The 27,644-nt window shown below is 44.6% G+C and overlaps 1 protein-coding gene and 1 long non-coding RNA gene across 5 annotated transcripts in view; one reads left to right on the forward strand and one right to left on the reverse strand.

The window, feature by feature from the left end:
* The window catches only part of LOC146775743 (uncharacterized), a 328,795-nt gene that overhangs the window by 6,751 nt on the left and 294,400 nt on the right, over window positions 1-27,644 (reverse strand). Inside the window, exon 7 of one of the 4 annotated variants that reach the window (XM_085637381.1) lies at window positions 13,803-13,830. The exons of the other annotated variants lie outside the window; for them this stretch is intronic. Coding sequence (XP_085493507.1) covers window positions 13,818-13,830 — 13 coding nt within the window. The 3' untranslated portion in view covers window positions 13,803-13,817. Of the gene's footprint in view, window positions 1-13,802; window positions 13,831-27,644 lie in introns of those variants that run through there. 4 annotated transcript variants of the gene reach the window in all.
* Window positions 1,947-25,737, forward strand: LOC146775744 (uncharacterized). Its single transcript, XR_014971959.1, has 4 exons — window positions 1,947-1,998; window positions 2,670-2,741; window positions 19,661-19,931; window positions 24,163-25,737. It is a non-coding gene; the product is annotated as an uncharacterized LOC146775744 (long non-coding RNA).

Consider the following 27,644-nt stretch of genomic DNA (forward strand, 5'->3'; position numbering starts at 1 on the left):
GAAACACCCTGAAAAAAGGTTTTTTCCAAACTTCCCACGTCTACTTTATTATACACTTCCAGATTCCTTGATGCTAAGAACCTATTGAAGGTGTTCCCATAATCGTGGTGTGGTGCGTTAAATGGACTAATGGTCTCCCTCCATATCAACCATTCCACAAACCGTGCCCAGTGAGTTGGGGCATGGTTGGGAGTTAAAATCACCTAGCCAAATGAAATTGAGTTCTTTGCACAACAGCGACCTTGTAAATGTCTCCAGTTCTTTATCCAGTGAGACTGTAACAGCCACCATGCATTTCATTAATACATTTAAATGTTTCACACATGTTAACAAAAATGAGGCACATGGTGAATATAACGTCAAATACACATATATAATTGCATTTCTGTGACATGTAAGAATGGAGTCTTTTCTCTTTCTTTTTATTCCCCTCTTTCCTGTATCACTCTTTTTGCTTTCATAAACTTGTGCCCCTTAAAGATTAAAGACACACAAAAGGCAATTATCACAAGGGGTCTCAAAATAGAACCCACTATTCCACTCCCAAGGTTTCCAAACCATTTGCCTACTGCAGCAAACCCATTCCCAATTGCTTCCCAAGCACCTGTAGAATCTTTAAATCTCCCTTTAAATCTGTAATATTCTTAATGTATTTCTTCACCTCTTCACTCTTGAAAGGGATGTAGGTGCAGTATTGCTGAACCTTCTACATCTTGCAGACTCCGCCCTCCTTTGTGAAAAGGATGCTTAATGCAAGGCTATTTTGCATTACCATAGACCTTACAACTATAATTTCAGTGTTCACAGCTAACAATGAATTTGCAGTACTAGTAGCGAATTCATAAACCATAGTGGACAACTTTCTATTTTTTATATCATTCAGAACTACTTCTATATAAGGAATCAAGGCGCCAAATATGTCTCCAACTATATAAAAACTCTCTACTTCTTCTTTTTGTTCTAACTGGTGATCCCCAAGCAGGATCATCTAAGTGTTCTACATGATAAATCTTCGGGAAGACTGCTGCAAAGTAACATGTGCCATACTAACTTCGGGATAATGTAAAATATGCATGATCCCCACAAACATAATAAACTCTAGGAATGTCAGGATCCTGCCCTCCCATGAATACTTGAAAAACAAGGGGAGTTAGGCCCAAAGGGCAAGGTTCAGGCAGGGCCGTAGTAATATATTGAACAAGGGGAAAGAGCCTGGACCTTATTTTATCTGTAAACGTTTTTTGAATTCACGTTTTGGTCAAAACACATTGCTTTTTGTTTGAACCGGTATTTTATTTATACCTTTTTAATTTAGAGGATTTCGTTTTTTAGTATATAGTCAAACATGAAAAAGACAAAAGTGGTTATATCCAAATAGCATACATACATTAGACTATCATTATACACATTGTTAAAACACAGAAATAATACACAGAAACACTTTACAAATTAAATACAAAAATACAAACAAACATCCAATGCTTTGACGTTCTTATACTAACTTAAGCAAATGAACTCAAGATGCTGATCCTAGACTGTCTGAGAATATCTGAGTCAGGTATCAAAAGGGGGAACTTCCCAACATCGTTCGAGGATTAAAAGAAGGTTGTGACCGCCCCAATGGTTGAGCACTTCATAGAAATATCCCATGATGAAATTCAATTTAGATGGACAGTCTTGGCAAGTTAAAACTCAGCAAAAACGACGACAGATGTTGAGAGTGCCCTACTCCAAAAAGAAGCATACTTAATTTTAAAGTTCCACAGCGCCACAACAGGCTTGAATAATATGACAGAACTATCGCGAATATGAAAAATACATTACCTACAATGCAACATAAAGGTCCTCTCAATTAGCCAGGTTAACATCGGCCCAAATGTTGTCAAAAACTACATTTCCCATGTATCTGATTGAGGAGCCATACTTAGGAGACTCCATTAGAAAGTGCCATTTGCGAGCTTGAGAGAATGAGATAAGATCAGACACACTAAAAATGAGGTAAGCCAACTCTCCGGGAAATCATAGACAATGGGGCATATCATCGAGGAAGAGCGGTAAACATTGCTAAGCGTACTTAGCGCAAGTCTGTTTATCGCCGTCTAACGCTCAAGTACATCGCCGTGTTAGCGGCGTATTATCAACGCTTTGCGAACTGGCGATGTAATTCCAGCGATAGACGGCGAGAAACAGAAACATCGCCTGAAATCCAGCGATAATATTGGAGATGCTTGCTGATAGGGGATTGTGGTCGTAACATGGCGATCCACCTCCCATCACCAACATACCTAAGTAGAAGAAAAAGCAGACGTAAAATACATGCGATAACCGCTGTTAGCGCGGTTTTTTACATCACTGGGGCCGCATTGTAAATAGTGCGAAGGTCTGTTTGCCACCTAATTCATGCAGACATTGTGAGGAACGCCCATTTTGCATGTTATTAGCGATAATAATCGCTGACATGCAAAATGGAGGGGAAACAGCTAATGCATCAAGGAAACACGCCTTAGCGTGTCCTTGAAAATAGAGAGATGTTTATTTCGCCGCTTTTCGGCCGACATCGGCCGCGAAAGCGGCAAAAAATATGCTTTTAAATATGCCCCAATATGACTAGATAATCATCACTAAAGTCGGAGTTGATCACTAAAACGCGCTCTGAAATTCCCTTCCAGAAACGCGAGCCAATTGACTGATGGTCGCTTCTAAAAGAGAAGAGAACGCGGGTGCGAGAGCGTCTTATAAAGGTATGCCTCGGCAACAAATGCAGCGTCGATAGTTTAAACATGCAATAAACATTTAGTTAACAAAGGCAATGTTTCACATCGTTTGGACATCATTAACGGATCCAACAGATAGCAACGCGAGCGACCTCCAACAGAAAAACATCCTGAATTCAAGTACGCTCAAAAGCTTTAGTGTGGCATTTAAAAGCATTAATAAGTGATGCCAGTTTTAAACCATATGAAGTTAATAACACGAACACATTTCCCACAGAACCATGAAAACTATTTCTGTTATGTAAAAATATACGGAAATCAGTAGGATCGGCACTGTTACAGCATAAGGTAGGAAAAATCCCTAGTTTAGAAATAACTTCTAGCATAATAATAAACAGCTTGAGGCAACTTGTGATCGCTGTATCTACTTTTAAACAGGAAATCCACAGTCTAGGCACACACATCTCCAGCTGATGTTACAAGCTGAAGATTAGAACACCATCCCTAAGGTATATTTAATGATGATTATAGGAAATAGGGGGCATATCAACAAGGGCTTTATCTCTGCTTTTTTGGCTTTAAAAGCCAAAAAAGCAGAGATAAAACTAGCACCCTATCAACAACAGGGTGCTAACATGCAAATTTGCATGTTAGCACCCTTTTACTCTACGCTTCCCCTTGCATCTCTAATGAGATGCAAAGGGGGCGTTCCAGAGTAAAATAATAGGAGAAATGTCGCTAAGCGGCATTTCTCCTATTATCAAGAATATCGCTAACCCTGTTAGAGACAAAAAAAGCAGCGCTAACCGCGGTTAACGCTGCTTTTTTACGTCTGGTATTTTTCTGACTTAGCCATGATATCCTATGGAAGGAGGATATCATGGCTAAGTTTGTCTGTCCCTATCAACAAGCTAACGTGAGATTATCGTTGGGTTTCCAGCGATAATCTCACGTTAGCCACTTAGCGTGAGGATTTTTATCGCTATTGAGATAAGGGTTGCTAATAGCACGCTATCTCAGCGATAAAAATCAACGCTTGCTAGCGATAATTATCCTAGCGTTAAGTGCGCTTAGCGATAATTATCGCGGGTTGTTGTTGATATGCCCCCAAGATAATTAAAATGTGAAGCGGATGAGAATGATAGGGAGCCCTAACAACAAATTGTAATTTTTGTTTTATACATCCATTTCAGAAAAATACTACTGCTGTTAAATTCAAGAGCCCTGATGAGAGTCCCTGTACTTAATGCCCGGGATTCGAAACGCGTTGGCACACGATAGCAACACAGAGGAATGATGAATTGAATTTCAGTCTGTATATTGAGGAAAACTTCCCTGTTATAGACATTAAAGTGTTCCCTGTGTTCCCCCTTTTGATACCTGACAGATATTCTCAGACAGTCTAGGATCAGCATCTTGAGTTCATTTGCTTAAGTTAGTATAAGAACGTCAAAGCATTGGATGTTTGTTTGTATTTTTGTATTTAATTTGTAAAGTGTTTCTGTGTATTATTTATGTGTATTAACAATGTGTATAATGATAGTCTAATGTATGTATGCTATTTGGATATAACTAGACTTTAGTCTTTTTCATGTTTGACTATATACTAAAAAACGAAATCCTCTAAATTAAAAGGTATAAATAAAATACCGGTTCAAACAAAAAGCAATGTGTTTTGACTAAAACGTGAATTCAAAAAACGTTTACAGATTAAAATAAGGTCCAGGCTCTTCACCTTGTGCAATTTGCGCCCATGAATAATGGCCTACTTCCCTCATATTCAACAATACGATCACAATTACTCTTTCCCATAAATTTAGTATGAACTACGGATATACTTCTAAGCACACACACTTTTTCTTTGTGTTTCCAGTCTAAATTTAGTGCAAGCATAATTCCTGATTCTTGATGTTCTAATTCTTCTTCAGCTCATTAATTTCGATGCTCTTTCCCTTATTTCAAACTAGCATACATTGCCCTTCTTTTATCTTCTACAGAATCTAAATATTTATTTTCAACATCAGTTAAAGAACAAGTCAAATTGGTCCTATGAGCATAAGCAGTACCGAATGTTATTAAGGGTTTAAAGAAACAATGAGCTGTATCCATCTCTTTGGCACTGAGGTGATGATTCAAATGTAAGAGGATGTGATGATAGGCAATTCCCTCTACTGCTGAGGCAGGTAACTGCAAAGAGACGTAGCAGTCCTTTGAATCCATAGGGTCAATGTATTCATAAAACACCTTAAAATAAGTCTTTTAGGAAAAGTCTCCGCTTAATGAATCTCCATGTAATGTCTTGAAATCCAATGTTTGCAAGCTACCAGATTTGGGGTTCTAAGGGGGTCATTACGATGGCGGACGGAAAAGCACTTTGACTGCTGTGGTTGCGGAAAAAAATGCCTGCATGTTCCGCGGCAAAACCGGCGGTCACATTACGATGCAATGATTGAAAAATCCAATCACTGAGGTCGGATTCTACAGAGCTCCGTCCGCAACATCCGTAAAACCAGAAAATTTGACCGTGGCAGACGGAAATGCTACGGAACGCACCAAAAACGCCGATCAACAAACGGAATAACAGCAAGTGAAATTATGATAAGATGGCGGAGCAAGCAGAATGATCAGTTGTTTTCGAATGCCGCGATCAAACGAAAAGATGAATGGCAGAGCTGGCGGGAGTATCATTGCGTTCAGACAGCTGCGGTCACGCGTAAAGAAGAATGGCGGTCAAATGCAACCACACAACAAGGTTACCAAGTGTGGCTTATTGTTTTCCGCTGCCTTCAAAAACATTTGACACACCCCAATGACACACCCCAATGGCATAAAAAAAATACAAATCCCAGGTCAACACAGAAAACACACCTGACATGAATACCCCATTTGTACACACCCACATAGCCGAGTATAAACCCAACCCCTTCCCTGGCCAGCATCCTTTGCAATACTCCAGAAGTGAAGGGCCAAACACCACAGCAGAAAGGAGAGTCAAATACTCACATATATATCACACCATCACAACCACCCACACCAACCACACCAACACACACCTCACACATCTCCACCACCTTCCCACCTGCACTTGTCAACCATTTGCACCTCACAAACCATGGCACAGAAAACAATGCCCAAATTCACAGACAATGAGTTGTCAGTGATGGTATATGAGATAATCAAAGTAGAAACACATGTGTTTGGAAGCATGGTCCAACAGACACCAGTAGTCAGAAAAAATCAAATGTGGGTAAAGATAATCAACAAAGTCAATGCAGTAGGGACCACCCTGCGTACACTGCGTGACATCAAGAGGAGGTGGCATGCCCTCAAGACCAGGGTGAAATACCGTGCCAACAAGAACCATGAGGCAGCCCAGGGGACTGGTGGTGGCCCTCCCATTCCACCACTAACATTCACTGAATGGGAGGAGAAGGTGCTTGCCATACTGCATCCAGAGTCTCACGGGAATAGCTGGGGGAGTGGAGGCTGGTAAGTGCCAACAAATGTCTCCTATCAAACTGCCATGTACTGTCTTGCCTAGACCTAAACGCACTTACGTACAATACACTCTTTCCAACACATGTCACACATATCTACCATTTCCTTCCTCTGAATCACCTCAAAAGTAGCTAGCAATATTTCCATGGGGGCATGTGTACAGGCAGCGAGCACTACAACTCCCACCAGGTACCCTTGTCCCACAGCTGAGCAGGATGAAACAATTCCCCAACCCAGAACCATGTGGCAGCCATTTCATTGCTCTCCTCAACCTTACAGGTAGGTAGCCTTCTCATGCTCTCTTGTCTCACCCTTGAGCAGGATGGAACACTCTCCCCACCCAAGAGCCATGTGTAACCTATTCACTTCCTCTGCTCCACTTCACAGGGAGGTAGCCTTCGCATCAGGGAGGGAGGTTTGTGGATAGGCAGTCAGCACTCCAACTCCCATCAGTCACCCTTGTCCCACAGCTGAGCGGGATGGAACTCCTGTTAGGTAACACAGTGGAGGAAAATGGCTGCCGCATGGCACTCCCCCACCCAAGAGCCATGCGGCAGCCATTTCCCTCCACTGTGTTACCTAACTGGTAGGTAGTCAGTGCATGCACCCTGTCATCCTTCTCAAAATGCATGGAGCCATGTGACCACAACATCCCTCACATGTCAGACAACTCTGTATAGTTCCAAATGTCACCTCCAGTGTGCAGACAGCTAAGCACATGTAACTGTCACTGAAATTACACTTTGACTCACCAAGTCATATGTGAAGTAAATTCAGGGCCCAATCATGCACAGCACAGAATGCAATGTGTAAGTGCCATGGTTTCAGAGCATGAAGGCCCATATGAACCCAAAACATGCACTGTCAATCTGTCAAACAAACAAAAGTACATGATATGAAAGAAGGGAGCTCATTAAAGATTTGCCTCACCTCTCTTTGCCATCACTCCAGAGGGGGATTACTGCCGCAGGAGTCTATCGTGCAGAGCGGTGAGAACAGCGGGAGAACAGACTTCAAATCCTGGCACCACCCGCGGTGCGCACATCACCGACGCATGTAAGCAGCGCCAGGAGGCGCTTAAAGGGATTCCAGGGCTCCCGCGGCGCGGGAGCTCATTAAAGATTTGCCTCACCTCTCTTTGCCGTCACTCCAGAGGGGGATTACTGACGCAGGAGTCTATCGTGCAGAGCGGGGAGAACAGCGGGAGAACAGACTTCAAATCCCGGCACCACCCGCGGCGCGCACATCACCGACGCAAGTAAGCAGCGCCAGGAGGTGCTTAAAGGCATTCCAGGGCTCCCGCGGCCCGGGACGTGCGCGGGCGTGCCCGGGCCGCGCCCGGGCAAAGCCCGGGCCAAGGGCGGGCCTGTCAGGCAAGGCAGGGCAGGGCCCCCCTCTTTTCTTCTTTGTGTTGCACCTCAGAATACTGGTAAGAGACTACCACTTTTTGCTGTTCTTGGCCCTATATACAATATATTAATGCTTTGAATTTAAAAAAATGGGAAAAAGGAAATTACTATTAAAAGGGAAACCGCCCCCAAAGAGCGCGCCAATTACCAAATATCTGAGAAATGCTGTGGGGATGATCAATAGAGAAATTGTCCATGTTGAGGAACAACTGGCAGCCACACAAACAGCACTTGATGCTGTTTTAAAAGAATCTGTCCATGAATATTGGAGGTCCACAACTATAAATGTGTCTAATTTGGGGGACATAGAGGAAGAAGTGGAGCCAAGAGTAGATAATCTTTCCGCAAAAGATCCCTCATATGAAAAACCTAAAACAATTAATCCTTGTGTGTTAAATATATCCCTGGAGATTTCAGTATCAACAGACGACACGCCCTCAACATCCCCACCTGCTAAAAAGAAGAAGGAAGGGCCGCGACCAATAAATAACGTGGTGGAACACCTATTAACTCATCCGAAAACTGTATCAAAGTCTAGACAAAAAAGGGCGATAAAAAACCCGGGACTTTAAGGAGGGAAAATAATTGTATTAATCCTAAATCGCAAGAGGCATTATTTAAAAATTGCACGGCAAATTAGACAATATAGAAAGACGTTTAATGTCGGAGATTAAACTGATTAAGAATGATATGGCCCTTGTTATGGAAATGGTGACTGAAACTTTACCCCCTAAGTCTTCGAACAGAATTCTCACTATTCCTAAACCCATTAACTCTACTTCTATACTGACGGTCAAGGCCAAAATAAACAGGGATAAATCTGCTACTCAACCCCTTAACGAAAGACAGGATATGTTGGTGGTTGAGGACGCATTGACATCAAAAACCTCACCCTGCTTGAGGCTGGAAAAGGATGATATCCCATTGACCTTAGGGAATCAGCAGAATATTCAACGGACTAGGTTGTATAGTAATAATGATGAAAATAGTGATATTCACGGGACATTAAATCTACCACCACAGGTGACCCTTATGTCATCACTTTATACAACGTACCAAAATTAGCAGTAACACAGAAGGAAACTTATAATTCTTTGAAAAATCAAGTTGTCCACTGGTTCTCCGTTAAAACAGGCCTTGGGGCGAATTTATTGCAAAAGGCCATAATCATGCTAAGGAGGGTAAATTGGGTGGGCAACTCTAGAAAAACATCTGGGGGGGGGGGGGATTGTATTGTTGTAAACTTCCGGGATCGGAATATGGTGGGTGATCTGTTGAATGTTTTGCAATCCGACGAAATTGGGTATTTGCCTGAAAAAGCTAACCATATAACAGCTGTCGCATTGGGTTATTTTTATAGGCCCAGTTATAGCAAAACACATTCAATTACCAGCCTATGGCCACCCCCCATAAACCCCATATCATTGCATAACAGATTTTCAGCTTTAAGAAGATGCAGTGATGTAGACTGACTTACCGGGGGCACTCCAAGGTTTTCTGAAATAAAAAGGGCTCAAACCTCCAATTTGAGAGAGGAAGCAGTTGATACCAATTAAATCACACGAATTGAGTCGATTCCGTTACATAGTACTGATATCAACATATCTAACTTAGCACAGACCACAGATTGTGATAAGCCAACTGCACTAATACATATTTGTAAACAGGCGAAGTTAACAAGTTGTAATATCTCTCATTCCCCTACCATTAATACAAGTAGAGCTATTTCGGTGTACTTTCAAAGTGGACTTTTAAATTTGATGACATGGAACGTTGCAGGGGTTAAGAATAAAATTAATGATGAGGCCTGGCTGAGAACGTTAGATGGGTGCCAATTAATCGTACTTCAAGAAACATGGGCTATGGAACCGTTTTTTATTAATGGTTACCAGACTGTTTGTACAGATGCAAGCCCTTCGAGAGCAGGGCGAGCTAAAGGTGGCTTAGCTACCCTAATCGCTACCACATCACATTTGAAGCTTACGAAAACTCACACATCTTCAGAGTACTACCAGCTCTTGTGTTTACAATTGGTAGGAAAACAGGCTGTTATCATAATTAACCTATATAGCAATGTTTTTGATAATTCAAAAAGTAAAGTAATTTGGAGCCTTGAAAAGGACTTAGATAATTTTCTTGGGAGGATAGGTGGTGAATATGTATTAATATGGGCAGGGGATTTTAATTCTGGTATATGTAACTACGAGGTAGGTGAGCCCTGTGGTTACTGTGACCATCTTGGTGATAGGATACCCCACTTCCCCCATGATCAGTATGGGGAATCCATTAACAACTTGGTGCATAAATACGATTTACGGATCTTAGAATCCGTGGCTGAGGGGGGGGGGGAATTATCCTACCAACATTTGTCGGAGCAAGGTCATCATCAACCATAGATCATATTATTATTTCTGCCAATTGTAGTGATTTGGTGGAAAATGTATTGATTAAACCCAGCCTTTTTAGTGACCATCATCCATTAATAGTCTTAGCTAGACTAAAACTCAGCCCAAAAGAACAGGGCAAGAGATTGGAAACTGATATTAAAACACAGGGGAAAAATGGAGTATCAATAAAATGGTCAGGAGTAATCCCGTCCCTATTCATGATAAAATTGACTGAAAAAATAAAAGACGATGTAGTAATCTGTCTGGATAGTAACTCACAGAGCCAGGAGATTATAACTGCTTTTAATAAAATTTTAAGTGAAATTGCTAATGGTTTAAGTAATAAAAAACATTATAAGGTCCAAGATTCTAACCCAAGATGGTTTAATTATGAATGTTCTAAGCTGAATGGGGAACTGAAGCTTGCACTAAAACAAACACCTAGAGATAGTAGCAAAGTTTGCACATTGCGGAAATTATATAAAAATACATTGCACAAAAGGAAAAGGGAGATTCGCGAGGAGGCATGGGAGAAATTAACCCAGGCCGCGGAGTTAAAAGATCAAGCCCTTTTTTGGAAAACAGTCAATCATCCGTTTTTTTAAAGATAATACAATTGTAAGCACTGATACCGTGGTACCTCCTGACGAATGGGTGGCCCATTTTGAGGGGATCTTCAACCCAGAGGGTGTAAAAATAACTGAAACCAGAAAAGCAAACTTTATAATGATAAATTCTGTTAGTTCCTTGCCTATATCGGCAGATGAAATTGAAACAGCTTTACATAAATGTGCCAATGGTAAAGCTGCAGGCCCGGATGGTGCACCAATAGATGTTTTTAAGTGCGATATAGATTTCTGGATACCTATTTTAAAAAATGTTTTAAATTCAACTTTAGTTTTTTTTTTTACCAATTACCTGGGCCGAAAGTATAATCGTCCCAATCTTTAAAAAAGGGGATAGAGGGAAGCCAAATTGTTATCGGCCAATCTCCCTTCTTGATTCTACGTCAAAATTGATGGGGCACATATTATTGGATAGACTCGAAACATGGGCCAATAAGGAGAAAATACTGTCTGATGTTCAGTATGGCTTTCGAAAAGGAATTGGGACGGTAGAGCAGTGTCTAAACCTTGAACTTATTATAGGGAAATACACTCTGGCAAAGGAGGGGGCGCTACATCTCTGCTTTGTGGACCTTACTAGTGCCTTTGACTTGGTCAATCACAGTAAATTATGGCAAACACTAAATGAGCTAGGGGGACCCCCGGATATAATTGCATATCTATCACAAATTTATTCCCACTTCGAACATCTAGGGTTCGGTATGGAAAGAGGGGGGAATGCACCCAGGATTTTAGTGTAAAAAATGGCATTAGACAAGGATGTGTTTTAGCGCCCCTCCTTTTCTCCCTATACGTCAACAATGTGGATCCCTTTTTACAGACCCTGAATGTAGATGCGCCGAAAGTTGGGTCTCGTATAACCCCTGTACTGTTATATGCAGACGATGCTGTCCTTATATCAAGGACAGCAAACGGTCTGCAAAAGCTTATAGAAAACTTTGCCCTAAACATGACAAGCAAAGATTTGAAAATAAATCTAAAGAAAACGTTTGTGATGACATGTGGGGGTGGAAACCCAAAAAAGAAGCAACATGATGTAGGGGGTGTTTTAATTAATAGTGTGTCATCTTTCTCCTATTTGGGGTTGCTCTTTAACAAGAACGGCTCATGGAATTCTCATATTGACCTATGTAATATGAAATTTACAAGATCAATAGAGAGTATTTTTAGATTTTCAGCAAAATTAGGGAATAAACCTATCCGTGAAATTTTATCACTTTACCGTAGCAAATGCATTTCAGGGGCCTGCTATGGAGCTGCTATTTGGGGTAGGTCTAATGTTGTCTCCCTTCAGAACCAAGAAAATACGTTTTTTAAAAGATTATTGGCAGTCCCTCATGCGACTGCAAATCATATAATTCATATAGAATTATCAACTCCCTATATTAGTGACACAATTAACGTTGCAGGCCTTATTCTCTGGCATAATATCTGGTCAAAGGATGAAACAAAACTCACAAAAGACCTTATTAGGGATTGCTTAGCTCTTGATTATAGTAGGAAGATCCCCTGGCTGGATTTTATTCATAATATTTTAAAATACTGTAATCCAGACATGGATACAAGGGATCCACACCTTATATTGGAGCTTAGCAAACAAGACCTTAAGTATAAATATTTAAGACTAAAAGAAAATGAAAGAGAACGGTCCGTTGGTCAAAAACATACAGTCACAACATATTGTGATCAGCCACTTGTGAAGGGCCTCCAGCCGTACCTAGTATTGGTGCAAAATTTACAACAGAGATTTTATCTTACTAGGTTAAGGCTGAGCACGTTACATTATTTAGTTGCCTTCCCCAGACTGGAAAAATGGTGCCAGATTTTACCGAAATGCCCGTGCGACGGAAAATCCAAGCAATCGACGATGCATTTTATTATTTTTTGTAGTTTTTATAAGGAAATCCGGAAATCTGTTTTAAAACCATTATTTTTATCTAATATGCTTTTTAACTATAACTATGCTTTTAACTTTGTATGTAGTTTAGAAACTACAAAGACGATTAGTACTGTAATTCGCTTCATACAGCTTGCGATCAAGAAACGTAAAGACTACTCATATCTCGATGCATTGCTGTATGAAACTGTTGGATGATTGCTTCTAAATATTGTTTTGCCTTGATTAATGACAGAACATTATAATGTCATGTAAATTTTGCACTAGCACTTTATTATTAACTATCTGTATGTATCAATTTCCGACTAGCTCGTAAACTCAAAGTACTTTAGTACCTTTATGGACTTTTAAAGATCAAGGTTGAGTTATATGGTCGAAAATGTATTCCAAATGGTTTTTATTCTTCTTATTGTGACTGCTCCAAAATATTTGGTATAACAATGTGTGACAGGGCTGGTGCGGCAGAGACGACAAACAAGAGAATGCAGTTTAGGTTGAGCACTTTATTCTCAACCTTGTACAGGGGTTCTCTCAATACTGTCCGGTACACGGATGATATGTCTCTGGCTCTTCCGGTCTTTGTACTGTCTGTTTGACACTCAGCGCGAAGTTCGTCAGCAAGCTCCTAGGCGATCGTCTGGCCAGTTGCTGTCGAGTCCGCGGTGGGGATCCCTCCGAGTCTTCCCTCCGTCGTATGGAACAAAAGAGACGAACGTACGGGTTAGGTCGGGGATCTCGTGCGCCAGGGCACAAATGGGGCCGGGGGTGAGGGAAACCCAGTGCTTTTAGTGCTCTCTCTCTATCCTGACTGTGAGGGGGGTGCACGTGCGAGGGGGAGACTATGGCAGGGTACTGGATACGGTATAGGTGTTACGGGTCTGGGTTTATCAACGGAGGTGAGGTGGCTTTCCCCAACCAACCCGCTACCCTTCCACGTACCTGCTTGAGCCACGCTCCTCCCGTGGGAACGTGGCCGGGCGCTTCGTGGTAACGTTGGCCTCCTGGCTTGTCGGGGTCGTCTCCGTCCATTCTCTCCTCCGCCGTACTGCTACCTCCGCTTCTCCGCTCCCGAATCGTCCTCCTTCTCCGCTCTGAATCTCCTTCCGCCTCCTGGGAAATGCCGTCCGTCGTCTTCCGGAATCCTACTGCTTTTGTGTATCCCAGCAACGTGACGTCGTCGGTGGGAGTGGTCTCGTCATTCTGAAAGGCGAAGTTAAAGGAGCCCTGTTCACTTCCCACGGGCCAGTCCTGCGTATAATAGGGATATATCTCCTCCAGTGGTCTTGTCACCTCGGGTTGCTGCAGGGGGAGAGAAGGGGTCAACGAGGCGTCTGGTGTACAACTGTACTGTTCATGGGAGGGTGGTCTTACAGTGTCTACCACCCTGTCACACTATGTAAATTTATGAATGTTTTTTTATAGTGGGCTTTTATGGTGAGATTTGTTGCACCGTATAAAGCTGATTTTGATTTGATTTGAAAGAACATTTACATTATAAAATTGTCAAGTTTTTTGTATAGCTGAAACAAATTCTATGAAGAGTAAACAAAACCACGCATAAACAAAAGTTGGATGTCCACCAAGTTGGTAGATGACGACATACCCTTGTAAACACACTATCTGTACGTGTCACAAGGTTGCAATTTACATGTCACACTAATGACAAGTAATGTATGTACCTCAACATCATGTCACGATGCTCATTATTTTTCAGCCATCTCAAGTGTACAATGTAAAATGTTAGGCATATCAAATGTAACATCCAGAAGTCTGACACCAAGCTTGTGGAGTGCGCTTAACTGACAATCGAACCTCTGTACAACAGGAGATCCACAAGCAACAGCTGCTGAAAACACCACCAACTAGCAGAGCTAGTCTCCCCCGCCCTCGACCCCCGGAATGTTAACTCTCAGATGCTGATTCTCTACATTTCTAGGATGAGGAGCAACAACCTGGCCCCTCAGAACTGCCAGGGCGCACAACATCTCAGGGCCTCATTGTCCCAACCACCACCACCACCACAATCTACACACCAGAGACAACCACAGCGCTGACCCATGCTACAACAACCTGTGCTGCAGCCACCTCCACCATCATCACTGCTGCCTGCAACACCGTCCCTGCCGCAGTGGTTTGCAACACTACCACACAAGTCGAGGATGCCAGAGAGAGTGTGCGGGTGCATCGACTTCCAACGCCAAAGGTCCGTGTCAGCAGGACAGGGGGAGGGCAACTGAGGGACAATCACATGAGGACACTGAGACAGAAGCCCTGGCCACCGTTGCAAGAGTCCTTGGTGCATACCAACAGAACCAAGGACAGATGGGCCAGGTTGTTGAAGAACTGCGTGAGCTCCGCCTGCTGCAGAGGTCCATGGACACACAAATGGGCCAACTTGTGGATCTCATGGGCCAGCTTGTGGGTGTTCTAAGGGACATACATGCTGCTCAAATGACGGCTCAACCCCCTTCCCGTGGCCAGCCTGCTGAAAAACACACCACCTCAGCTGCAGCCACAGAGATGGGTGAGTTGCAAGACAATGATTCCTCGGACACCTCTGAGCCTGCAGCAGAGGTCACCCCCCCTGCCAAACACAAGAGGGGACGTCCGAGAATACCACAGGAGGATCACGTGGTAAAGCACCAACCAAAGCCGAATCGCTGAGCCAGCCATGATGGCACTTGTGTTGCCCTCTACATTGACTTTGTTGATTATCCAAAACCACTTGCCATGTTGATGGCAGGATTTTGTTGGACAGTGTGCTTCCATTAATGTGGGGACTTCTCTATTGGTCTCCTTTACCATCACTGACAATTCATACACTCACTATTCACAAATTTACTTACATCCACTTAACCCAATCAAATTGAAAATAAACTTTATTTACACATCTATGCGTTTGTGTCAGTTCTATGTTTATCACAGTATGTACAATGTCAACTCTGATTCCAATGTACCACAAGCTCCGATTGTAACGAGGCATTGATGGGGTGAAGGAACCTAGAAAGACACAAGAGGATGGCATTTAGTTGTCAGGTGATGCCATTACAGCAAAAACACACCACTACTCATCATTGTCCAGGATAAGGGGGGGAACTCTTTGCGCAAGGCCAGGTTGTGGAGCATGCAGCATGCAACTATGCACTGACACACTTTTGGGGAGAGTAGAGAAGTGCACCACCGCTCTTATCCAGACACCGAAATCTAGCCTTCAGAAGCCCAAAAGCACACTGCACTACACAACGTGTCCTCCCATGTACATCATTGTAGGGGACTTCCCCCGGGGTCCTTGGATTTCTCAGTAGGCTCAGCGACCAAGGCCAGAGATACACAGACCCATTTTGTAATACAAACAGTTGATGAGAACAGCATGTCACACATACAGTACACTACTTGACTCAGCATACTCACCGACAAGCCACGCACGCTCCGGATGCAGATTTGCCATCAATTGTGGGATGATGCTGTTATGCAGTATGTAGAAGTCATGTGCAGAACCTGGAAATTTGGCACATACATGGGAGATAATCATATCCGCTTGGCATACCACTTGCACATTAATGAAATGGTTATGCTTCCTGTTACGGTAGATGTGCTCACGTGCCTGTGGTGGAACTAGGCCAACGTGTGTGCAGTCAATGGCTCCAACAACATTAGGTATGTGTCCAAGGTCACAGAATTCACCCTTCATATCTGCCAATTCATGTCTCCTTGGAAAGTGGATGCAGCGATCCTTGTAGGTCAACAATGCGGACAGGACATCATGCAGCACCATGCTGAACATTCCTTGAGACATCCCACCGGCGATGGAGACCGCGTACTGAAACTAACCAGTGGCAAAGAAATGCAGTGCGGCCATCACCTTAACTGTTGGTGTCAAAGCTGTTGGATAGGTTCTGTGAGGCCTCAAATGAGGACATAGCTCTTGAAGGGAATTTCCTTATGATGTCCTCATCCTGCATGTTCCCCAGCACTGGGAAAGGCCAATGCACATTTGGTCATCTCTTACATATTCGGGAAGAGGACACGTAAATTTAATTCACAGATGAGATGTGGCAAACATCTTACATAATGACTAACACAGCACCAACATTGACAGCACTGTAACAACAGCTTAATGCACAAGTCACTTGCACAGACACTTTGATCTCATGTAGTCATTCATGTACATACTAACTACTTCCAAATGAGAATCAGACTATGTGGATGGTAAATGGTACACTCCTACATCTTGTGTAACCATACCGGAGTGTTGCTGACACAGCACATGTGGCAAACAGCAACACTGCTGAGTTGTACATAGCTGCTGTCCCTGCACAGTGTGTGTAAGCTGGACAACTATCAAGATAAATACAGCACTGTACACAGTGATATAGGCTCATTATGTGGTCAGTTCATCATGACTGTGGGGTGAGTTGCCATTTCACACATTAACATGTTCACAAATATGAGACTCCATTACTCCTCAAATCTATATACATGCACACAAATATCAAATGTGACATGCGAGTAAGTACATACCAATGCATGTACTCATGTGTACTGATATGACATTTGTGGGCATCATTGAGTTAAATATCACACTCTTATTTCACTTTACAACCAGGTGCAACAATATATATAGTGTAAATGTATAGTGATCAGTGATGAAAACTGCTAAGTGGCAATGCAATAGCACAATGTGTCTATAGGTGCGGTAGGCGTACTCCGCCACTGCGGTCACGGTCATTGGCCACAATTGAAAGATGCCAGATTGCGGTAGAGACCACCTGGCCCCATTGGTGTGACACCACTTATGCCGATGCCATTGCAGCCAATGGGAACCGCCATCGCGGTAGGCATGCTCCGCCACTGCAGTCACGGTCATTGGATACATTTGAAGGATGCCGGACTGCAGTAGAGACAACCTGGCCCCCGCGGTGTGACACCACCTATGCCAATGCCATTGTAGCCAATGGGAACCGCCATCGGAGTAGTGCAATACAATTTTGAAACTCACGGTAAGCGTCCTCCGCCACTGCGGTCACGGTCATTGGATACAATTGAAATATCACAGATTGCGGTAGAGACCACCTGGTTCCCAAAGTGTGACACCGCCTATGCCAATGCCATTGCAGCCAATGGGAACCGCAATCGGGGTAGTGCAATACAGTATTAGAACTCTCGGTAGGCGTGCTCCACCACTGCAGTCACAGGCATCGAATACAATTGAAAGATGCTGGATTGTAGTAGAGACCACTTGTCCCCGCGCAGTGTGACACCGCCTATGCCAATGCCATTGCAGACAATGGGAACCGTCATCGCGGTAGTGCAATACAGTTTTGCAACTCGGTAGGCGTGCTCTGCCACTACGGTCACGCTCATTGGTTACAACTGAAAGATGCAGGATTGCGGTGGAGACCACCTGGCCCCCGCGGTGTGACACCACCTATGCCAATGCCATTGCAGTCAAGGGAGCCTCCATCGCGGTAGTGCAATACAGTTTTGAAACTCGCGGTAGGCATGCTCTACCACTGCGGTCACAGGCAATGGATACAACTGAAAGATGCAAACAAGCAAGACCAATTGCATCAGCAGAGTACCACTGAAACAACCCTAGGGGTCTATAAATGTCTGTGAGAGAGCCACACGTCACTTGCATTCAGACACTGCTGCCTGCAATTAATAACCACTAACTGCTGCTGTACCTCTACTCTGGACCTAGTCATGGCTCGAACAGAGAACATGAGGGCCCATCTCTTCACCACAGAGGAGCTGGAGGTCCTGATGAACGAGGTCCTTGCCCAGTATGGGAGGCTATAAGGTGCTCCAGAGGTACTGGTAAGTGTATGAGTAAAAGTTTGAGAGTGCTCAGAATTCTCTCATGATGTTACTGTACAGTAGTATGTGCCTGTGTGTGCAAGCCAATGTCCATGCATCAATATTTTGCAGACGGCATGGTCCATACATGACCTAGTACTTATTGCACTTGAGTATGTGGGGAGGATGGCAACCTAGACACTTGTGCAGCTCATTTGAAGCCAAAGAACACACATGTTGTTCTTAGACTGGGTAATGTAAATGTGTGAGACACTGCCTAGCATTCTGACTTCAAGTCGATGGGGCGTGTAGCCTTATTTCCACAGATCCCTGACTGCATTTATTGATGGAAATGACATACTGTGGTTTAGCAGTTATACAGTTACACTGCTGATTTGAGACACTCGAACTCTGAACACACATTCCCTGTGCCATGTAATGTCTTAGTTCATTAAGTGTTCATATGCTCATTTGTGACAATTAAAATGTAGATTGGCCAGAGAGTACTGAATAATGTGTGTACTGCTTTCAAATTGACCCTATGGAGATGTGTCCATTCTGCACAGGAGTACAATGCCGGAGTCTATCTCTATTGGCGGTAAATCACCTATGGCACATCTGCTAAATGTAAGGTGGACATGTCATCCTTCTATTGATTCCATGATGTGTAGAGCCTCGCATGTGTATGCACTGTTTCACCATTCTCATTGTACATGCATGTGATTTCTGTGATGGACCACGTTTATCCTCAGTGTAAGACACTCTGAGCTGCACAGTAACTGGCCAATGTTACAAGGACCCATCACTAAAAGGACTCAGAAAAACATATGTGTTGTCCACCATCCTATTTCTTAATGAGATATCATAGGCCTGATGAGTACACAAGACAGGACTACACCTTGTGAGAAGAGTGTGAGAATGTAAGATCAGGGACCTAAATGTGACCACCATGACACATGTAGCTATGAAATGGTCAAGGACGTTAAGGGGTGTGTAGTGTAGGACACAGTGAGCCTGACCACTACACATCATTTCCATTGTATCGTATGTCATGCTCACTCACATAGTGCATCACAGATGAGGCCCAACATTGGTTTCTGTGCTGGCACTCTGCATGTGTATGAGATGGGCATGTAGTGTGTCCTTCATCATAGATGTATACATTGCCATGATATGGGTTGATCCAAGTGTACTATGTGACATGCTGTTTGGGCTCTGCTCTCCACTGATGTATTAGTGTGCTTTGTATTTTCATGCTCCTATACTGTCACACAGCGGTACACAACGCAGTGTTACAAAAGCTTCCTCTTCTTGTCTCCCATGCCTGCAGCTCAAGGTCCATCAGCGTAAGGCCATATGGAGGGCCATTGGCCACAAGGTGCAGTCTCTGGGTGTCTCAAACCAACGACATACACACTGCCACAAGAGGTGAGATGACATCTGCCGCCTCAGCAAAAACGTTGCTGAGATGACGCTGGGGCTGGTCCCTCGAAGTGGCAGGTTGGCGAGCAGGAGCATGACACCATTAATGGCCTGCATCCTGGCAGTGACACAGCCAGAGAAGGATGGACGCTTGAGGGCCCATCAGCAGCAAGTTGGGGGTGAGTATTGTGCGAAGTGTGACTTTGCGTATGAATGACTGCATGAATCCCAGCCCTGAGCAAGTGCGTACCTCTGTGATGTCTCTAGTGTGATGCAATGGCTTCTAAGTGGCCTCAGTGCTGAGTGCAGGGGTTCTGCATTTGTACAACATTTTGTTTCTCATGTGGAAAATCCATGAACGTTGTCATAGCAAATCATTTTGCCATGTTTACATCTCTCATTTTGTGAATGTTGTCTGAACTGAGACCTTCCTACACAGGAAAATTCATTGTGTGAAGTGTTTAGCCCAGGACACTTGTCAGGCTTGTGTGTGCTGTGTGGCTACCACAATAGTGTGCTCATTTGATGATGTATAAGTGGCTAGAGACATGCACATATGTGGATTCAGGGAGCAGTGGGTTGGTAGAGGTCACACCTGTCCCATGGGTCCTTTTTTCAGTATGATAGAGATGACAGCACCATTGTGAAACATATTAGCCTAATATCAGCAGCATGGCATAGCATGATGTAATTTGCTGCCACAGTGACAACAAGTGCAGATGGGGTAGATGGCGATGATTGTAGTGATGCATTGGCTGATTTGCATTTGCCATTTGTGCATGTGGGATTCAAGTCAAATATGTGTAGTTAGCATAATGTATCTTAGACTGTACCCCTATTCCATATGCATCGAGAACTGCTTTATAAAGTAACTCTTCTAGTCTCTGTGTCTTGCATGATAGAAAGGGCCGAAAAGCCATACTGTGGCCATCTTGGATCATGAATAGCCGTGCTTCAGATCACATGTCTCTCTCTCTGCCAGCCTTCCGTATGATTTAGCTCGTACCAGCCTAGAGACAGGGTGAATTGTATTTACGGCAGAGGCCCAAGGTCACATCTGCAGTAGGGAGTACTAAGCGAAATTCCTCTGTGCCCGAGACGAAAGGGAGTCACCCGGCCGACCTTCTCTGAACAAGATAGTAACCTTATACGGGCAGATGGTATGAGCTCATTTAGGAGCTCTAGGGCTAACTGGTGTTTTTCTACTTACAATGCTTTGTATGCTGAACCTGTTATGTATAAGTGTGATCTTGTCAAGGAGCCAGCAGTCTTCCTTGGCGCACCTGATGGGTGAGGATCGATGAGGCTCCTCTATGTAGAGTTCTGTTGGGGCCAATAAACGCTTGAACCTTCTACGTTGTCAACTGCTTATTATTGACTTGATATTGCGGGCCACTGGTAAGTGTGGCCCTTGGGATTACTATTAGATTACTTCATGCACATGGCAACATGACTGGGATGGTTAGACTCTGGGATTTAAATGCAATGTAGCTGAACCTGGCTATTGTGAAATTGTTTTGGCACTAGGGCTTAACATGGTTGGATGTGATCACTGGGTATGGCAAACTGTGATGTGACTGAGGTGTTGAACAGTAATTTGAAAGATAATAAGAAGCAAAGGTTACTAAGAGTGTCAGTCCTCAGTATGTGTTACAACAAACAAATGATGGACGGAATGCTGACAATGCAGACATTCTCCCCCAGTCAAGAGATCTGGGTTAAATCCATCGTTCTTTTGCCCACTACACCACCCCAGTTTGGACATGGCCATATGCAAATCAGTCTTGACCCTGTGCCTCATGGGAACAGCCCAGCCCGAACTGCCAAGCCATGTCTTCCCTGGACCGGAATCAAACATCCTAGGACCGGTTTCTGGCTATCAGCCGTCATCAGCCAGGATAGCTTGACTCCAGTGGCGTAGTGAGCACGGGTCCCACGTCTGGGAATACCCATCCCACTTAGGGCGAAAAGCGTTACAACAAACAAATGATGGACGGAATGCTGACAATGCAGACATTCTCCCCCAGTCAAGAGATCTGGGTTAAATCCATCGTTCTTTTGCCCACTACACCACCCCAGTTTGGACATGGCCATATGCAAATCAGTCTTGACCCTGTGCCTCATGGGAACAGTCCAGCCCGAACTGCCAAGCCATGTCTTCCCTGGACCGGAATCAAACATCCTAGGACCGGTTTCTGGCTATCAGCCGTCATCAGCCAGGATAGCTTGACTCCAGTGGCGTAGTGAGCACGGGTCCCACGTCTGGGAATACCCATCCCACTTAGGGCGAAAAGCGTTACAACAAACAAATGATGGACGGAATGCTGACAATGCAGACATTCTCCCCCAGTCAAGAGATCTGGGTTAAATCCATCGTTCTTTTGCCCACTACACCACCCCAGTTTGGACATGGCCATATGCAAATCAGTCTTGACCCTGTGCCTCATGGGAACAGTCCAGCCCGAACTGCCAAGCCATGTCTTCCCTGGACCGGAATCAAACATCCTAGGACCGGTTTCTGGCTATCAGCCGTCATCAGCCAGGATAGCTTGACTCCAGTGGCGTAGTGAGCACGGGTCCCACGTCTGGGAATACCCATCCCACTTAGGGCGAAAAGCGTTACAACAAACAAATGATGGACGGAATGCTGACAATGCAGACATTCTCCCCCAGTCAAGAGATCTGGGTTAAATCCATCGTTCTTTTGCCCACTACACCACCCCAGTTTGGACATGGCCATATGCAAATCAGTCTTGACCCTGTGCCTCATGGGAACAGTCCAGCCCGAACTGCCAAGCCATGTCTTCCCTGGACCGGAATCAAACATCCTAGGACCGGTTTCTGGCTATCAGCCGTCATCAGCCAGGATAGCTTGACTCCAGTGGCGTAGTGAGCACGGGTCCCACGTCTGGGAATACCCATCCCACTTAGGGCGAAAAGCGTTACAACAAACAAATGATGGACGGAATGCTGACAATGCAGACATTCTCCCCCAGTCAAGAGATCTGGGTTAAATCCATCGTTCTTTTGCCCACTACACCACCCCAGTTTGGACATGGCCATATGCAAATCAGTCTTGACCCTGTGCCTCATGGGAACAGTCCAGCCCGAACTGCCAAGCCATGTCTTCCCTGGACCGGAATCAAACATCCTAGGACCGGTTTCTGGCTATCAGCCGTCATCAGCCAGGATAGCTTGACTCCAGTGGCGCAGTGAGCACGGGTCCCACGTCTGGGAATACCCATCCCACTTAGGGCGAAAAGCGTTACAACAAACAAATGATGGACGGAATGCTGACAATGCAGACATTCTCCCCCAGTCAAGAGATCTGGGTTAAATCCATCGTTCTTTTGCCCACTACACCACCCCAGTTTGGACATGGCCATATGCAAATCAGTCTTGACCCTGTGCCTCATGGGAACAGTCCAGCCCGAACTGCCAAGCCAGTCCTCAGTATGTGTGCATTGTGGAGGGGTGTCCATGTGCATCAGTGCATGGTGAAGTTGTGGCTAATGCTTTTAATCAATAAGTGAATTATTGGCACATTGATGTGTCCTCAATGCCATCAGTCAGCACAACGTAGGGATGTCTTTTGCCAGACCCTAGGTATTCTCAAACATTAGCTGTTCTAATGGAGGCCACTGACTTCCTCATCTACAGAAGACACTATCATGCCTTGGATCAATGAGGGCCTGTAAGGCACTTGTGGAGATGTTGGTATGTGACATGTCACAGCCTATGAAGGCCTTGCATTAAATTCCAATTCTCATGCTATTGTGCATTGTCTATGTGACTACATTGCTACATCGGGATTATTTGCACTTCATTAACGAATAAGATGTGTCCTTGCGACATATGCTGCAGCGTGCGTGTCAGAGACATCAACAGGGAGTGAACACAAGTGAGCATCGTTTTAGTGTGCATTTAGAGATGTGTGCTGTGCGTGTCAAATAAATTGTAACATCTACACAGCTGACACCAATGGACAACTGTAGTTGTGCTTCAATGCCCAACATGGTGGATTTCAGGAGGTGATCTCCCTTGCAAAAGGATATATCTGACTTTGTATCTGTGGTGTTCCATGAAATATACTTCATATGTGACTTAGACAACATGTTTGGATGTATAGCTATCTTACCTACAGGCACATTGGTGTGCCTACAGACAATTGTATGTGTGGTTACAGGTAGTCACAGGCACAGCTATTTGGCTGTGTCAACGCAACATGGAGCATGACAATCAACTAAGCATGTTTCCATGCATCAGCTGATGATTGCATAAATGTGGCATATGCTGGAAGTACGTGGAGTAGTTCAACATGGGAGTTTCATTCAAAGGATTGGAGTTTGTATTGCATATGATGTTTCTGAGTATGGCACTATACTGAACCTATGTCTCTGTCTCTTGCAGCATCTACCGAGGGCAGGGAAGGACAGGGGCCAGACAGCCTTGGGGAAGCTACTGGCACGACTGCTACACAGAAGTTCAGTGACACTGAGGGGACCAGTGCCTCGGAGGGGGACAGGAGTGCCCTGGAAGATTCCCACCCGGAAACACCAACCTCCACATCTTCACAGTCCAGTGGTGACTCATCGATGTTGGCGGGCACCGGAAGTTCAAGATCTGCATCTTCCCCATGTGCTATCCATGCCCGCAGTCGTAAGAAGGGTAGAGTTTCCTTCCCCCCAGGCACCGCTGCCCCTGCCCCTGTCTCCCCTGCTGCCCTCAGTGTAGAGGCCATCGACATTTTGCAGCAGCTGTGTGTGGGTCGGACTGCTCTCCTGAATGCCCTCCAAGATCATGGCAACAAGTTATCACAGGTTGTTGCGTTCATGGAGGGCATTCATTCGAACGTGGGTGCCCTACACCGAACTGTCCAGTCTTTGTCCTCCACAGTGACGGCAGCCATTCAGTAGTCCCAAGCTCCCAGTCCAGATCCTGTCCCTTCGGAAACCACCCTGCCAGTGCCCCTACCTGACCGGAGTACACACACACCAGAGCCCTCAGGCACCCAGTCATCCACACGATGCACACAACATCAGTACTCTAAGCGTACCAGACACCATACACCATCACCACAGCACAAAAAGAGCACACATGACCGCGAGACAAAAAGGCCATCACAGGACACTCAGGGACATAAGGCTAAAAAGCATGCATCGACATTACATTCCTCCAAATCAGCACCATCCAAGGGAACTCCCATCCCCACGCCTGATCCCAGAGACACACAAACACTTACCCTGTCTGCAGTGAACCAGGTGCCTGCCACAACTAAGCCCAAACACATTCCGAAGGCAGTTTCACCCAAAACTTCGACTCCCACCCACACCCCTATGAAGCATGGACAAGAGAGGAAAGTGGGGAGTGTACCTCAACAACAGTGGATGTAGGGGAAAAGGCAAACCTGCCCCCAGTGTACCACCAGGTCCAGCAAATTCCCACGGGGAGAGCCACCAGCACCTGCTACACCTTTGGGGAAGAGTGAGGCCCACCTCACTTCTCACTCCTTCCAAGACACTTGTGGGATATCGGATCCCCAAACAATTGAGACCCAGCCCTCAACATTCACCATCAGCCACTGAGCCTCCACACTGCATGTCTCTACCTCCCTGTGCCACCACTCCAGCCGGTCCAAGCAGCCCTCAGGCTCCCTTATCCATGGATACCTCTACCTCAGCCAGTTCTCTCCCTCCCACGTCCAGTCCTCCAAATGGTCCCGACAATCAGCCCCCTCCCAGTTCAACTTCAACCCAAAGTTGAAGCCAAGTCCTCCTTCCCACATCATTTCTCCCTGAGTAGTGCCTGGACTGCCCATTCAAAGCCCCTGACCTGTGGGGATTCCCATGGCAGTGGACTGTGTTACCTATTTGATGTACAAGTTTTCATGCACACATGTTAAAATCTGGACTGGCCAATGGCCTTGATGTTTTGCACTTTTGATGCCTCTACAGAGTTTATGTAATAAAGACTGTTACTCATGTTGTGAGCTTTGTCGCTGCCCTTGCTAATGATGCAGTGCAATGTATGTGTATATGTTCATGTGACATGCTCTGTATGCCACATTCATTTCATTTCATTTCATGTAGTCTTTATTTCGATAAAATTTCATCATGAAAGACATTTTACAGGCATAAAATTTTAAATACAATATATTTTTAAAAACAGGAAAAAAACATAAACCATGTGACACTGTGAGGGAAGGGGAAGATCACAGCGTCGTACCAGGCAACTATTAGGACTTATTACGAATAATCCAGACCCAGCCAAGGAATTTAGCCACAGCGATTACAACGCACTCACTAGTATCGGTTCTCAAAATATTGAGTGCTACAAATCCTTGCCGGGTGCCCATATTCTGGCAGAGTGGTTTTAGCCATTTAGCCCGTGGTGCTACATAGGCACGGGCAGGCAAAGAATATGTGGCCAACGGAATCGACACAATCCGGGCACCACCTACAGGTATCACGAGAGCCACCCTTCCATTTTTTAGTAAATGAGTTGGTGGGTAGGGAGCCTACCCTGAATTGGTGGTATAGTTTCCTGTCGCTAGGCCTGGTGATGATATCCCAATACTCTTCGGAAACAGGGGTTTGTTTAAATCCATAAAACTTGCCAGTCAGGGACTCAGGGGAAACAGATAGCATGTGTTTTTGGGAAATCATGGACCAATAGAGGGTCTTAAAACTTTGTTTCGGGGGAAAAGAACTGTTAGCTGGGTCATTCCAGAGGGTGTCTAAGCCCATAGAGACCAATAGGAGACTGACATGTTTACACCAGGGGAGGTCACCCGCCCCCAAAATACAGCGAACATCCATAAAAGCTTTGGCAAAGGGAGCCAATTCGGGGACTGTCCATAACCTCCTCCAATAAGCCAGAGGTTTGAACCTGGCAATGTCATCAAACGAACAACAACCAAGGTCCAAAAGAAGTGGTTTCACTGGCGTTGAGCTGGGGAGTCCCGTTAACTTTCTGAAAAATTTGTTTTGGGCTATAACCAGGGAGAAAAGATCTGCATGACCCCATAATTCGGCACCATATAAAATTGCTGAATTAATTCTGGCTTCAAAAATTTTGATAGGTGGACCTATCATTTTTGCTTGGGATTGTTTTTGCTCCTTGATCAGACAGCCCGATAATTGAGCAAATTTGAGACAAAGGGCGTCAATTTGAGGTCCCCAGTTCAACTTATTTTCAAACAAAACACCTAGGTAGGTCATAACATTTGTGCGTTCCAGAACACCACTATCCATGGTCACCTGGCCCCTCACAGATTTCCCTTTATTAAAAACCATGTATTTGGTTTTTGAAACGTTAACTGACAGGTCGCAGTCGGAACAAAAAGAAGAAAATGAATTCAAAGCCGACTGCAACCCGGACAAGGTTTGTGAGAGGAGTAGGGTGTCGTCCGCGAACATAAGCAGCGGAACCTTGGACCCTCCTAGTGTGGGGGCATCCGTGGATTTATTGGAGAAGTATTGGACAACTCTATTGATGAATAGTAGGAACAAGGTGGGTGCGAGAACACACCCTTGTCTGACGCCTCTGTTGACATTGAACTTATCAGTGACCTGCCCTTGATTACCCCAGCGGACTTGGGCAAAGTTATTATCATGTAACCTAATTATGATGTTTAAGAGGTCAGGGGATAGCCCAAGCTCCGCTAATTCACCCCAGAGTTTGGTCCTGTTGACCAAGTCAAAAGCAGACCGAAGGTCTACGAAAGCTGCATAAATTGTACCACTGCAAAGATAAACCGTTTTCCAGACAATTAGTTGGAATTTAAAAGCCTGGTCAATGGTACTAATGCATGATCGGAATCCTGCCTGAAGGGGCGAAATAATATCTAACTGCTCAGCCCAGAGCTGAACCCTTACCAAAATCATTCTTGC

Source organism: Triturus cristatus, chromosome 12 (assembly GCF_964204655.1).
Source record: "Triturus cristatus chromosome 12, aTriCri1.1, whole genome shotgun sequence".
In the NCBI taxonomy this organism is placed as follows: Eukaryota; Metazoa; Chordata; class Amphibia; order Caudata; family Salamandridae; genus Triturus; species Triturus cristatus.